General features: G+C 32.0%; 1 protein-coding gene across 4 annotated transcripts in view; it reads left to right on the plus strand.

Annotated features, from left to right (window-relative positions):
• LOC126827456 (uncharacterized) overlaps positions 1-16782 on the plus strand; it is a 77628-nt gene that overhangs the window by 5025 nt on the left and 55821 nt on the right. For 3 of the 4 annotated variants that reach the window (XM_050556784.2, XM_056102135.1, XM_050556794.2), the window contains exons 2-4: positions 14682-14724; positions 15337-15501; positions 16502-16632. In XM_050556784.2, the coding sequence (XP_050412741.2) occupies positions 14682-14724; positions 15337-15501; positions 16502-16632 (339 nt within the window). Of the gene's footprint in view, positions 1-13734; positions 13853-14681; positions 14725-15336; positions 15502-16501; positions 16633-16782 lie in introns of those variants that run through there. The other variant, XM_056102136.1, reaches the window with a different exon arrangement.

Raw genomic sequence — 16782 nt, forward strand, 5'->3', positions numbered from 1 at the left:
TGTTGAGATATATGAATAGTATCTACCAATCTGTGAATAATTATTTAATAGTGAAATCATGCGTACACTAGTTAAGTGTATACTCATCGAAAAAGCATGTGGTAGGTTGAGTATATCATTTAATGCACAGTGCCAAATTAGCTTGTGTGTAGGAGTCTAAATAGTATTCATATATAGTACAATCTATTCTCACCTGATGATGATAGATGATCCTTATACAATCAAAACTGAAATTGAATTGGAAGTGATAATGCTCTGATTTCTGCTTGACTTATTATTCCATTTCTAATAGCTATTTCATTCAATGATTTATTAAATTCAAATAAATTCTGAGTGTTTTGTTATTTAAATGGTCATTTCAAAACTTTGATTGTACAGATTACTCTACAGTTACACTAGACAACAATAAAGTAGTGAAATATACCAAACAAATATATTATTATTATTTTATTACAAGTAGTAGAGAGTATTCAATAAATACAGTTGGTAACTCGTGTGGGCCTTTTGTTAAAAATTAAAATACCGTGCACCTTTAAGCAAAATATCCACTTCATTTTATAACTGAATTTAATATTTTCATATTTCATTTGAGCCTGCATTAAATTCGTGTGATCAACCCCAGGGAATATATGAAGCGTTATATTACAATATCTGACACTGAACAAGCATATGTGTGAATTAAAATTTATCCTAAACAGCCTGTTAATCTCAATCATCAAGTTGTATGTTATGCTCAATTTTGAGCTTGTCCAGTTTGCTGATTCAAAGTGAATATTGTAATCAGAGAGAGAAAGAGAGAGAGGGGCTGAATCAAGAAAAAATGTGTAGGATCTAAAAAAAAGGTGTGAAAAAAGATTTGATTTGGTGCATTCTGGACGGATAACATAAGTTTAATAAAATATAAATTTGAACATTTTTTGTATTAGAACATATAAGTTTCGGACTTCAGTCAAAGTACTAATAGGCAAACATTTACTAATAAATGGCTATATAATGAGAAATCTTTAGGAAAAAGTCAACAAGTTACAAACCCCAGTCAGTCGTAACAATTCAGAATCTTATACTCATCCACTTTGACCCCCCACCCCATGGGTCTGGCATTGGTCTTGGGGAGGACGATTGGGTGGCCAAATGGTTAATGCATGGGCGTTTGGTCACAAGGTCTGCCATTGAATCAAGTGGCATGGTTTCGATTCGACACTTAGTCATGACAAAGAGAAGGGTCATCTGTCCAACCTTGTGTGTTTTCTCCAGGTCCCCAGGTTTCCTCCCACTGCTAAAGACACCTGTACGAGCTGGCAAATTATTGAAATAAAAAATTGAACCATATATGTTAGTCCTGAAATGACCTAGCTTGTGTTGAGTGGATGTTTAACCCCATTACTCTCTTTCTCTTTATTCATGAAGAGTCCATACTCCAACTTTTGTATAGACCTTTCAAATATTATATAATATGTCGTTGAGAATGAGCATTCTATTCAATCATGTTTGCTTGGATTCCGTATAACGCATTTTATTAGGTTGAAAGTAAATATTAGTGAAACGATTGAATTCATCCAGTTCTTGAGAATTTTGTATAGTTATAACAATTGATTACTCAGTATTTGTGGTAGGCAACACTTTTTTTTTCATAATTATTGCAAGTGATATTTATGTATGTGACAACAATGTATTATACATAAGGCGACAACAAAGGATTACCTAAGGGACTTTAGCCTGTATAATCATATAACAGTATAATTCACTCAATATATTGTGATACAAAATTTTATACAAATATTTAATTATAAGCATATGTTTTTCTTTTATATAATTATTAATAATTTCATCAAGTATATTGTGTATATATATATCATGCGAGGACGCATGAATTTTTCAGGACGGGGGCATTTATCACCGAATAGTGATACTAAATTCTACTTCTTTTTCAAATTTTATTTTAAGGATATACAGAATTTATTTCTTAAAGTATATAGACAATATAGCTAATAGTAAGGTTATCATTTGGTCTTTCTTTACTTTTAGTAGTAATATTTTGATTTAAAGTCTATAAAAAGTAATTGCCTAAAAGCATGATTGGCTTTGACTGTTTTATAATCTTTGGATGCCAGTGGGCTTATTAAGAGAAACCTTGAGCAAAGATTTATACAGTTAACAATGCAGTCTGATCAATGCCAATCAAGTGTCAATGCTTTTTAATTCTTTATGGCTTAAAGCTTATTAGATCCTATAAATTATATTTCACTATGAAACTTTCAACCAATGAAATTTATATATTTATTTAACTTCTTTTCATTTGATGTGTTACAATATTTTTATCTTTAATTTGATTTGTTGAAATCATTGTCCTTTGTCAAAATATTACCACTAAAAGTAAAGAAAGACCAAATGATAACCTTACTATTAGCTATATTGTCTATATACTTTCAGAAATAAATTCTGTATATCCTTAAAATAAAATTTGAAAAAGAAGTAGAATTTAGTATCACTATTCGGTGATAATTTCATTACCCAAAAATGTCTGCTAAACATTCTATCCTTAAAACTGCTGGTCATCATTTTAGGGTTTGATTTTAAATCCAGTGCAAAGAACAATATTGTGAAAGGAATATCAGTATTTACAAAGATCAAATTTACAGAATCTCCCAGCACCATCGATAATCTTCATTAAAATCTATGGATGGCACTTTAATTCAACTGAAATACTGTTAATGACGATCAGTGGCTTTAACTCAACTACTGCTACTTCTTGCAGTTAGTTGATTAATTCTGTATACAATGTACTTGGGTTATTTTCTTTCACAGACTGATGTCATTATTGATTATTGTGCACCCATTAAATAACATAATAAAACAATTTCCTCTGTAAACGATATTTCTTGATCAATTGTCATGATCTAATATAAAATGATATTTACATTGCAACTGTTGCTCAAGCACAATGACCAAACATGTTTTTGATTTTTTTCTATTGTTATTCCTGTCTAATAATGTTGTTTTTGTCCATAATTGATTTTTATGGATGTAACCACAAAAATGTATTTTCATAGATTAAACTAATACCCAGATATAGCCTATTTTTTGTGGGGAGTGGGGGGGGGCAGATTATGTACAACAGGCAAATTTCCACTTAAAATACTTTAATGCTTGAAGATGAAAATGTAATAATGTATGAGTTTTATCCGAACACTTAATTGTCATCAAAACCAAACATATTCTTCTTTTTTAGATCCTTGACATCAAAAAGATCATATCAGTTTCTTTATTAAAGTTTTATTTATTGTAGATATGCATGATTACTATAGACTTCAACCCTTATTATTTGTGTAAAAATGGAGAGAGAGAAATGGGATTTAATGTCCACTCGACACAAACTAGGTCATTTCAGGACTAACATGGTTCAATTTTATCTCTTTATTTTGTTTGCGCATAGGGGTCTTTAGCAGTGGGAGGAAACCGGAGGACCCGGAGAAAACCCACGAGGTTGGACAGGCGACCCTACTCCTTGTCACATACAACCGAAAATCGAAACCACGCCAGTTGACTCAATGACGACCTTATGGTTATTTATGTAAGATATATGTAAAGTGTATTTCAAAAAATATAAAATTGTATTTGCTTGACATCTGTAAATAAGTAGCCATATGTTAAACTCAATACTAATACAGTTCGTTCAGTTCCTTACTTTTATGTAAAATTTTTGGAAAATGTTTTTGAGGAACTAAGCCTCGGTTGAAAACACAACAAATCAGATCTTTCACATAAATTTCAAAATTAAAACGTTTTTATTATTATATAAATTTAAAACATATCCTAGGACAAATTATTATTATTGCTATGGTTTTTTTTGTCCAAGAGAGACAAAGATGGTGCAATAAGAACTTTTGATTAATTAAAATTTACATTTGACCTTTATCCTGTAATTTTGGGAGTTTAAATCACCCATTGTGGGTATATACGACACAAGTGGGTTTTATGATCTGTGTGTTACTAGCCAATGACAGTAAAGGTCTGCCACTTACTTGAAATATGTGTAAGACACTTCTAACTAGATAGATCCTGTTAACAACAATTAGTATAAGACTGTTCACCAGGAAAACAGAGATGTTGATCTATATAAGAGTGTCAGCAATTATATATAACCCTGACCGACATATTTATACTTGTGTATATACTAACTTTAATTAACTTCTACAAAAACAACTAAACAAATTTCATAACTGCTAAATAGACAGTAAAAATGTTTGACCTTTTTGACTCAAATTTTGCATACAATCTAATTTCAGAAGCTTATTTCTGTATAGTTAAATTATGTCAAATGGAAAAAAAAAAATTCCATGGCCAGCCAAGATTTCTTTTTTAAATGTGTTTACTTAAATGACTAACTATATTCATCCCTTTCATTTGGGTAAATTATTTGCGTGATGTGACACATGTTGAAAGCGCAGTCATCTTTTACAAAGTTATTAGAAGTCTTTTCAATACATCTTTGAAACAGAAATGAAATGAAATGAAATGGGGTTTAACGTCCTACTGTTCTGCTCCTATGCTGTGCTAATGAAGACGGGCATATGCCATACAGTGTGCGATGAGGGAAATTTTGCCCGGGCAGCGGCACTATTGCCCACTCTTATATCGAATTCCAACTGCCAAGGGATCTTTTATGTGCATTCCAATGTATACACGGGGCCTCGGTTTTTCGTCTCATCCGAAGGACTAGACAGCCGTCCGTGTCAGGCCCTCCGTCCTGCATCTCTTTGAAACAGATTGATATTTTTACTGTAATACAATTATGTACAAGTGTGTGAAATGAGAGTAACCATGGAAAACCCACAGCAGATAAATAAACCAGTAACTAGTAAATTTTTGGAAAGATGTGATATCAATTGAGCCCACCCCCTTTTTAAAAATATAATCTGCTACACATGGGGTAGAGATTTGTAAACGATACAGTTTGAAGTATGCCTACTGCTGAGTAGGAGATGATAAATGCTTAGATACGTCGTAGCAAAGGATCACAAAAAAGGTGTTGGAATTTTTGTAGGTATGGGATGTTGGGACTTGTTTAATTATGTGGAGTGTTTGGATGGGCTTTTCTATATGGAGGTTTTTGTAGGGATGGGTAAGGGATAATTGGGCTTGGTCTATATTAAGGTTTTATAGGGGTGGGTAAGCGATAGTGGGTCTTGTCAATTATGAGGTTTTGTAGGGCTTATCAATATGGCAGTGTTTTTTTTGTAATTTGATTATATAGCAGTGTATACGTACTGTCTTATAATAATAATATTACAGAGAATTTTGAATGAAAATAAGTGTAAATTCAGATTGTTTATGGGTTTTTTTATGGTATTTTTTTGTCGGTGTATGTCATGTACATATATTATTAATATACAATGTTGGTCAATGAAAATAAGAAATCATTAAATGACTTTATGTACCCTTTATCGTTAAGTTCTATTCAAAAGTCAAGCACATTTAGACCCTCATCAAATATAAATCTATTATGTAGAAAAATGACACAAAGTTTTATTTTTCATTGTATTTTGTACGCAAATAAAAACACATGGATACTATTCATGACGTAAACAGGCTTATAAAGATTTTAATCAAGTGTAAATTTTATTTATATTTTCAATCACAAATCAACCATGTATATTAATAAAATATTATACGATCAGATTATACTTGATTTTATTAGAGAACCCACGCAACATCATTATCAAGAAGACCTATTTGGAGTTGCTTGTACATGTATAGGCTATGTCATACTTTACAGCTAAAGACATTTGATATATATTTTGACTTTAAATTGAAAATATGGTATAATGAATGAACGTTAATTTAGTGGTCTAAAACAGGAGTTGCAGATCATAAGATCTGTTTTCTATGCAAGTCATGGGTTCAATATTAGGGACGCATCATGCACCCGTGAAGTTTTACAGAGCACTCAGGTTTACTCCCACTTCTAAATTCTGAAGTACAAATTCAAATCCAAATAAAAATTTGCTAGGCTCTATGATGTCCCACACAATTATCAGCATTGTCCTAAATATTCCATTCACAGTGGCAGGTGTACCTGCACCCCACAAATCTCTAAAATATCTTTGTTACTCTTTTTAATCGTAGCCAAATACTAAACCAAACTTCCTGATTACCTGCAACAGGCTCTCTCACAATAATTAATTACACTTCAAAATTGTGAAATAGCTGTAACAAAGAAGCATTTTTAATGAAAAATTATAACACCAGTTGATGAACACAATAAAGAATTATGTAAATTATGCAGTAAATACAATTAGGCTTGTTAAATTTTTATGTTAACTGAGTGATATGGCATGTGGTGATGGTGAGATACATATGACTGTGTTAATATGAAAGAAGCTATCCCAGATTGTTAATTTTGTGTGAAGTATCTTAGATATACACCTACCTCAAAATCTTTTAAGATAAATGCGAATGATTTGCATTTTTTGAAAAACATCAAATTTTTCATCAGCTTAATCCACACTAAATATGTATTTGGATTAATTATTTAACATTCAATTAAGAAAACAAAATCAAATTATAAACGATCGAAACCTCCAGAATTGTTGGACCTTCGCATGTATGTGATTGTTAAGACTCATGTAAGAATTATGACATCCTACTTTTTAAAATAATGTATGATTATGTTGGGGTTTTTTTAATGACAAAAAGATGGTCCATTACAAAATTTAGACCTTTTCTCACTTTGTAGAAGTCGAGTCATCATATGGTCTACTTTCAATTTATGTTCTTTGTTTTGATTATTCAGATGAATAACAATTTTATTTCTACAATCCTTGGTGATTACTTTCAGAGTAATATAGAATCAGTCATGTTATACAGTATGCAAATTTTGTTTTTTATTTACCTATAAAGATTCACAATTCAACAACCAGTTGGCCTCTTAGCTACAAACAATTTAAACATGCATTATGCAAGAGCTAAATCTGTCTATTGCCGGTCTTTAGGCCTTAAATGTTATCTAAATTATTAATTAGACATTAATTAACTTATCAAGACCATAATCAACTCTTGATATAATCGTAGCCTGCAATATTTTGTGGATTTGAATATGTTTTGTGATGGATGAAAAAAATGTAAAATTAGATAGTCGAGACTTAGTTATTATCGTAACAACGGTAGTAGGTTAATGACGATCAAGGCTAGCCTAAAATTGAATCTAGGTTCAGAGTGAAGCAGTTTGACTGAAATTTTCAGCAAATTCTTTTTTCTTTATACGCCCACATTTTCATGTGGACGTATATTGTCGTCGCCCCTGTCCGTCCACAATTTGTTTGTGGACACTCTACAGTTCACAATTCTTATCCGATTTTGACGAAACTTGAAATATACATGTAGGTTTATCTCCAAAAGATCTCGGTTGATTTCGATATTGGCATGTATCGGATCGAAATTTCATGGATTATGGTCCCTGTTTGTACGAAAAATCACGTTTTTAGCTTGTGGACCCTATAGAGGTCACAATTTTTATCCGATTTTGTTGAAACTTGAAATGTAAGTTTATAACCCAAAGATCTCGGTTCCTAACGATATTCATGCATATTGGATCATAACTTCCTGAATTATGGACCCTGATTGTATGAAAAATCGCATTTTTAGCTTGTGGACCCTATAGAGGTCATAATTTTTATCCGATTGAAAAAAACGTATTATTATATCACCGTTACACCCTAAGGACACCCAAAAATCGGCCCAAAATTGACAGACAAAATTGCCGTCCTTCATTCTCAAATAGCATAAAAATATGGTATATCAAGGTTGTGGACCCTATAGAGCTCACAATTTTTATCCGATTTTTTTTTTAAACTTGAAATGTAAGTTTATAACCCAAAGATTTCGGTTCCTTTCGATATTCGAGCATATCACTTCGTAAATTCCTGAATTATGGCACCTGATTGTATGAAAAATCACGTTTTTAGCTTGTGAACCCTATAGAGGTCATAATTTTTATCCGATTTATAAAAACATATTATTATATCACCGTTACTCCCTAAGGATGGCTGAGTTTGAATTTTGTGAAAATCGACCCAAAACTGACAGACAAAATGGCCGCCCTTCGTTCTCAAATAGCGTAAAAATATGGTATATCAAGGTTGTGGACCCTATAGAGGTCACAATTTTTATCCGATTTTGTTGAAACTTGAAATGTAAGTTTACAACCTAAAGATTTTGGTTCCTTTCGATATTGTAATTTCCTGAATTATGGCCCATGATTGTAGGAAAAATCACTTTCATTTTAGCTTGTTCTCTATCCATCTCTCAAAAATGTGGGCGTATCCTGCCTGGCAGCCGCTGGTTATTTATTTTTAGCTATTATAGCGATAACTGTCATCTCTTATTGCATTGCCTAATTGCCTATCTTTGTTGATCTAAGTGTTCAAGTGATAAAATCAAACACGCAAAGTTTTAAGTACATTGAACTTGGACGAACAGTATATAAAATTATATTTAAATAATCAGTTGTATTATATATTTTTATTGCAATTTAACTGCAGGTTTCCTGAAGTGTTGTCCCTGTCTATTTACTTTGCTTCAATTGCCAATTCTGTTTAGTATCTTGAATTGTACTTTCAAATAGGTACAAAGGGTCTGTGTTCACAAAGCCACTCACATAACTTAATCTTGTACCGCAATAACCTCAACTCTTGCAAACAATAAAAGAAAATATTTAGCAACCTAATTTGTGTCATGTTTGAGACTGAGTCTGTTAATAAATGACACTTTAATGTAATTTTTGATAAATAGTGCATCAAAATCTGGAATAGGTCTTAGTATATCTGATTCTTATTTTTTCTTAATTCAGTATATTCTAAAATTCTATGCAATGAAATCTGTGGTCTTGATGATGAGAAATAGACATTGGGGTGTCCTGATTCTTCTAAAACACCTGAGCCACTATAGTGTATTAGGGGAGGTTGTTATAATAGCTAAAAAATTCAGTTACAGTCTTATGCAATCTAGGTCCTAGATTCTAGGAGACTTTTGTGTTTTGCAATCTACCAGTCATTTGTACCTGTTATGATCCCCAAATCCAGTTACTAGTAATACGTGGTCTAACTGTAGATTATAAGGTTTGTATCATCTATACAAGTTATATGTTTCAAATTGGTAACGTCGGCTGCCTAAACTCATGGGATCTGTCTTGGTACTCCAGTTCCTTGCACAGTCAAGTTACTGAAATAAAAAGATATATCATATCTTAGTTCCAAAATGTATAATGTGGAAGATAATCCCTCTTCTTCTTTCTCTATGATCTCAAAATCGAGTTTAAACAATGGTTTTAAAATTTAACAATGATGTACTTTACACCATGTCTTATTTTTAATGGTGTTAGAAAATATCTACAAAAAAAGACAGATTTTAGACACATATGCACATATCAGGTGTTGTTAAGGATCTATAAATTTTCTTATCTAAAATACATTATTTAATCTCAAGAAATATTGTTTGTCAAGCAAGAGTCTAACACTTCCCTAATGTATTGAACAAGGGTAATTTTAATATCCCCTTACTAGCCTACATTACTTTTTGTAAAAATGAGTTTGCAATTAGAGATAAGACACGTTCTACCATGGACATACTATGACAAATGTTTTGATTTAATAGTGTTATATAAAACTTTACATAGTTAAGCATAAAAAAAATAATGCAGTCAAGGGGCAATGGATGTATTCCTGTTTCTTAACAAATAGTCTTGAGTTAGGAATTGAAGGATATATGAGGGGATTGATGGTGGCATTCTACAGCTTGGGTGGGGTGCATGATAAGATTAGGTGGTGTTGGGTTATAAAAATACATATCATGTGTGTGTCTGATAAGTCAGGTTAGGATAACATTACAAGTTAACACCAGGTAACATATTATCTCAATTGAATTTTTGTCAACTGTATCTATTGAAAAGCTCTTTGAAATGACACTTTTTCTGATACGATTTTGGCCAAGGTTCCAGAAGGGGCTTAAATGACGAGATACCCCTCCCTGGGTAGTACAAATCAATTTTGATAATTTTTTAAACTAGTAATTCTTGGACAGATTTTGAAAATGGCCAAATACTGGTATGTGTTTTGTGTAATTTATCCAATTTTCAGTGGGGTTTTTTTTTAACAATAATAGGTGTGATAATGTTGGTAGCATTTTGGCAATTGTTTTGCAGGAATATACCATTTGCATTTTTCGGATAACATCTAATTTTGTATGGCTGAATCCACACTTAATGGACTCAAATTGATTATTTGACATTTAATTAAAGTAAGGATGCACCATTGACATTTGTCGCTAAAATATCAAATTAAAAAATGGTTTATATGTTTACATGTATATACATCTAGCATCAGGCTCATTGATATTAATTGGTGTCGAGATATTGATGGAGCCTTCTTTTGTGACCTAGCTTACATCCACAAAAGCAATAAGGAAAAAATAACAGTAAGGAGTGAATTCAGATCAGATCAAATTTAAAATCTAACTTTAAATAAGCAGTTTATTCAATGTAATTAATTTTATTTAATATATTAAAAATAACTATCGAAAATCCAAATTTTCTGCTGAACTTCTTCAAAACCCTAATTTGTACTACTTAATTTGGCCAATAAAAATCAAAACAGCACAGACACTTGAAGGGATTAAAGGGCTAATCCCGATAATTTTTTGGAGAATAAAACTGTTTAATTTTGTTTTAAAATCCCTGAAAGTCCTCTTCCTAAGGATCGAGCAACTAACTCAATATTTGTGATAAGTTTTCAAATATCTGAAACCCGTCAGTCTTCATCTGTTAATGGAGACCAGTGTCCCAAGCTGTATTATGCGGTGTCTAGATAAAACCAGACATTTTTTGTATAAAAAAAATGTGTAGGTGACATTTGCCTTTCGTTATCAAGTACAGCATTTGGTTCATTCACTGTATAGACCTCTAAAGGAACGGCAATCGATTATCAGGTCTCCCAGCGAAAAAATTGACCCAAAATCTTAAAAGGGTTACGTGTCCAGATAAGCAGTTTTGACGGTCACGTCCAAACGACTCAAAATATTGAGCTGAAATTTTGAGATAAGGTCAATACACCATTACTGTAATATATAGTCAAAGAGTAGTAAGACGTTTTATTTTAATCCCTTCAAGTGCCTGTGCAAAACAGCTGTATCATGCAATTGTATCCCCTGCAGATTCATACAATTGTCATCTCCTGCAGATTCATGCAATGTAATTTAAAAAATAAATCATCCTTATTTTACAAAGAATAGACTAATTTTAGTTGTTCAAGTTTGTTTGAAACTTAGGAAACATAAACAATGAAATGATATGATTTAATCCTAATACAAACTTAAATTTGCTTTTTATTATTCAGTATATTTAGATTTAAAATCACATAATTTTCCAAAATAATAACGTAGCCCTTTTTCAGTGAAATGCATCTTGTTTTATTATCATTTTAATCTTAAAGCACCTCATTGTGCTTGATATGTCAAGAGAATCATTGTTCAAAGGTTACTTCTATTAAATTCAGTAGCTTGTTCATAAAGGTTGTGTTTTGTTTATATATTTAAGTTCTTTATTTTGCCACCTTTTAGAGCCACCACACAGTGTCAAAATTGGATAAATTATATTGCCAAAGACTCTTTTAAATCTTTGATAGGTGACATAAAACATGATTTGTTATTTATTTTAGACAATTTTTGCTCAAGAAGGGTGATAAGATAAGATAAATTTTATTACATAAAAACACCCATGGGGAGCAGCATACAATTATATAAATTACATTTATACAGTACAACCGATAAAAATATACATGTAACAATCGAACTAGTTCGAAGTAGAAGCCGCTTTATAGCAAGGGGGATAATAGGCCTTTGTGTTTTTCCTTTAAGACTCTTTAGTTTCGGAGTCAGTAATATAAACACTTTATAGAAACAATCAAGACAGATGATTTTGACAATAAAATACACTAGGTGTAGCAAGTACGTTATATTTAACAAGCACATTAATAATCAGTATATCACTCTCTGGTTTTGGAAGCATGATAAACAAAATTTGAGCAGACAAATTTTGCAACTGGTGAGGGTGGTTGCAAAATTTGTCTGCTCATTTGTTTAGCATGCTTGTTACTATACTGATTAGTGTGCTTGTTAAAAATATCGTACCTGCTAAACCTAAGTAGTGCAATATGAACATGCAATAATCATAGTCAGGATACCCGCCCTAGCCCCCTCCCTCCTTTGTTGATCCCACTTTGTTTGTGAAGGTTTTCTCATGTTAGTGATATGTGACAAGGAGTAGGGTCATCAGTCCAACCACGTGAGTTTCCCCCCACTGCTAAAGACCCCTGCGCACAAAAGTGATTTATTGAAATAAAATTGAAAAATATGTTAGTCCTGAAATGAACTAATTTGTGTCATGTGGACGTTAAACTCCATTTCTATCTCTCTCGTGTTAGTGATGCAGGGTGGAAAGCCTCGAATCTGGTCATTTCAATGGGAAAAAAAATGTGACCCACCCATATATTGTTCCTGTGCACGTAAAAGAATCATTGACGGGTGAAATTTGATGAAGATTAGGTAGAACTGTCTGGTTGGTGCAAAAAAAAACATCTCCTACTATTCACCTAAATCTCATAAAAAAAGGGCATAAAATTGAAAATCCAACAGCTGTAACTTGTGTTGAAATATGTTATATAAATTACTCAACAATAAAATATCAAACTCCCTGCAGCAAACAATTGTTTAAACCTGTTAGAATAAATCATTTTAATATCTAACTAAATTAATTTCGAGTTCACTATTTAAAATGTTTTATGCAAATCCTTATAAGGTTTACATTATTCAGGGCTTGGAATAGTTAATGCTTGAGAAGTCTTGAAAAGTATTAAACAATTTCCATTAAAGTTAAAGAGTTGGCCATTCTTGCTATAATAATTCAAAAATAGATGATAAAAAAAGAAAACATTGAAAATTTAAGTCAAATTACTTTATTCTGAACGGAGTTGTCACTGTTGAAGTTTCGACTAGAAATAGGCATCAACTGTGTCCGCACCGTCTACGAGAACTGCCAAACGTTTGATTGACAGATGATAACTCCACCCACATATTCTTGATTATCAAGTAACATTTTCAATGGCTATGGTACCCTCGCTTGGTAGGCCTTTCATCACCAGTTTCCAATATTGACGTCAGTGACTAACGGTAAATGTTAGCTTTGTCAGCCATTTCTTGATTTAATTTTAAATGGAAGACTGTTTAAATCTAAACCATCCAAGGGTCTATAGAGTTGATTTTGAGCTTGTCATGTAAAGGTCTAATTTATAATTTCTATAACATCTGAAGCCTAAATAAAGTCTTGCAATAGGCAGATTTAGCTCTTGCATAATGTATGTTTAAGTGTTTATTTTACTGTAAATAAGACCAGTTTGTGGAGATTTTTGGACCAGCAATTAAGCGCCAAGTGCTTCTCATCTTGTTGTTCTTCTACTTGAAAAAAAGATATATGTATGTTAGTCTCGAAATGTCTTTTTTTGCATTGATTGGAGTGGATACTATTCTTGTTGTCTCTCTCGTCTCTCTTTAAATTTTAGGCATCTACATATTCTATAACACATGTGAAAGATTATATTTTATCTTTAAAAAGGTCATGGTGACTTGTATCATGGATAATTTTACTAAATGTCCATGCTTCACTGATATCTTTGTCATTATGAAGTTATATTGTGAATCATAGGATTGAATTACAATATCATAAGATATCTTTCCAAAATACTTTATGATCACAGGATGAAAAAACAGTTAGTTTTTGAACCCTCAAATGATATCAGATGTTAGAGTAAGAAAAACATACTCTTCCATCGGTTGTTTGTTTAAAGCATACTGTCACCACGATCTGTCAAGACCCTACAATTCCCTCTCTATGGTTTAGTTAATTATGGGTTACCTTAACATTGATATGACATCGTAGAGCATAGTCCTCTTAACGAGTATGTATTCTAATAAGAATGAGACTGAATGGAATAATGTGTCCTACTGGTAATATTTTAATACATGTATATAATTAATATTATAAGCCTATCTTCTATGTCTATAATCTTCTTTGTATTCTTTTAATATTTTAATCTGTGTCTAAATTGTTGTGTGTATGTTAAGTTTAATATAGGTATCTAGGGGCTACACAGGTAACAGGCTACATTTAACTTAGGCCAACTCTTGAAATTATACCTCTTAGTTGTGCATAATTCTATATAGTTATAAATTAGTTCTGTGTAATGTCTGTTATAATTGTTATTACTGTATCTACATAAAGTTCTACAACTAACTGAATCAAGTGTTATGATCTATGATGAATAGCCAACAGTACTAAGAACCAAGCTGGTTACAATACTCTAATTCAATATAAAAGGCACAAGATTAAGCCATGTTGTTCATATATATTTCACAAATATTGTTTAGGAGAGAATCTGTAGCATAAAAGTTTTAGATCAGATGTTAATAACTAGCCTACTGAAAACTAAAACTACCAGTCGACCATCAAAATATTGAATATCCATAATACAAATTTGGATGAAAGTCAGACAATAAATTGGTTTCTGCTCACTGGGTGTCTGACTAAATGTATTTTTTTTAGAGATAAATAAATGATTTTTATTCTCTTATTTCAGAGACATGACTTCCAATGTTTGCAGTATGATCTCCCATCAAGAGGTAAGCAGGAAATAACAATTTTGCCAAATGTAGCTGTTACCACTCTCTACACTGTTGTCAGTAACTGTGCCCATGTATTTTTGTCACATCCGGAATGTGCATTTCAACCATAGCATAGATTTTGGCATTACAATAACAGATCAGACCTGGAGCTTAATAAAGTACTTATTGCTTAATAATAACATACCTATATTGCTTGATAACATACCCATTGCTTGATAACATACCTGTTGCTTATTAACATATCCTATTGCTAAACAGGAGACACAATGTTTAATGTCTGTTTGTCGTTATTGGAAACCATTTTAAATAAATGATTGAACTTACAGTTTTTAAAATAACTACGTCATAACCCATTTTTGCAAGAAATGTAATGGTGCTATTCATTTTGTATTCAGTGCAGTATGTAATAAAATAAATCAGATATAGAATATTAACCGATGTATTCACAAAAACAAGTCCAATTGTTTGATTATTATTCAAGTTAGTAAATACTACTGATATTGCATCGCTGCACTTTTTTTTTTTGGTGGGGGGGGGGAATGTTTTCCTCTTTGATTTCTATATTCAACTGAATGATTTGGGGTATATTCAGTATTTTATATATTTCAGAATGTGAGTTATCTGGTACGGAATTACCAATTCAAGACGATGACAATTCAATTGATAGGCCCATTAACTTTATGTCAGATGTCACCAAGGTCAGGGTCAATGGTAGTAGCGGAAGTGAATGGATTATACCTGTGATTGGGTTTTCTTGGTACCCACCACAATCTGGTAAATATCTTTGCTCTAACTTTAAATAGCTAAACTAGCATCCTTGTCTAAAGCATAGTCTGGGTGTACAAAAGATTAATATTCAGATAGATAATACGGTATGTGAAATTACAATACATGTATATATATTGGTATCAAGTATTCAAGAAAGTAAGTAGTTTAGTATAGCAACAAGCTAAAAGCTCTTGAACCAACGCTTTCATTTCCATCATGGGGTTTACATCTGTATTTGATCTTGTGAGTGTAATCTCTGGGAAAGCTTTAACTTTGAATTAAATCAGTTAAATATTAGGTGGGTGCTAGGTTAAACACATTGATAGGTCCTTAAGAGTATTTCGAAATCAATCCTTTTCCTGTATTCACATCCAATGTAAAGATTTATATACAATATTTGCGTAACATGTGAAATATACAATTATACATATATATATATTTATCTTATTTTGAATACAGTTGTGTCAACAGTCAGATATGTTTTGCACAAATCATGCAGTGACTAGTTGCTGTAGTCAACCATAGCACTGCTTCCTGCTGTGAAACAACTATGGCACGTTTATTACACTAATTTTGAATGGAAATCAGATAAATTGCTTTATGATTTTTAAATGTATTTGTATATTTTCGCCACCTTCTGTCCGTTCCTCATCCACACTTCTTTGTGGATGCTATGTGTTTATATCCAGTAGAGGAGACTTAATTTGCAATAATTTATCAAAATCTGCTTCCAGAGTTATTGCTCTTGATTTGAAAAATCTTGTTAATGCTCTAGCAGCTAAAAGTTCAGTCCTCTGACTGAATTGAAATGTACACAATGTTCATGTTCACAAAGCAAAAGACGTTCCGATAAAAATTTATACACAGTGATTGTGTGCATCTGACAAACAGTCCTGTTAATTACTGTGATGGCTCTAGAGGCTAAGTATTAAAGTGATCATCAGATTGCAATGACCATTATAATTAGCTAATGTAAGCTCATGTTTTCTAACCTATCATTTTTCAGGTATATCTCTGAAGAATTTAAAAGGGTTTTTATTAAATGCACTATGTTTAGCTGGTGATAATTGTTTAAAAACATCGTTCTGTGTCATGTTTGATCTTAGACAGAATAATTTGTCTATTGATGATAGAATGGTGAGTAATGGAAGAAATGTGGTATTTATAAACAGTTATGTGATATGCAGTCTTTGTAGATTCTGTTTTATTCATTATCCAGTATTAAAATAGGGGAGGTCGCTTGTCGAAGCTCCTGGGTTTTCTCCCACTGCTAAAGAACGTTATGTG

The sequence above is a fragment of the Patella vulgata genome, chromosome 7 (genome assembly GCF_932274485.2).
Source record: "Patella vulgata chromosome 7, xgPatVulg1.2, whole genome shotgun sequence".
Classification (NCBI taxonomy): Eukaryota; Metazoa; Mollusca; class Gastropoda; family Patellidae; genus Patella; species Patella vulgata.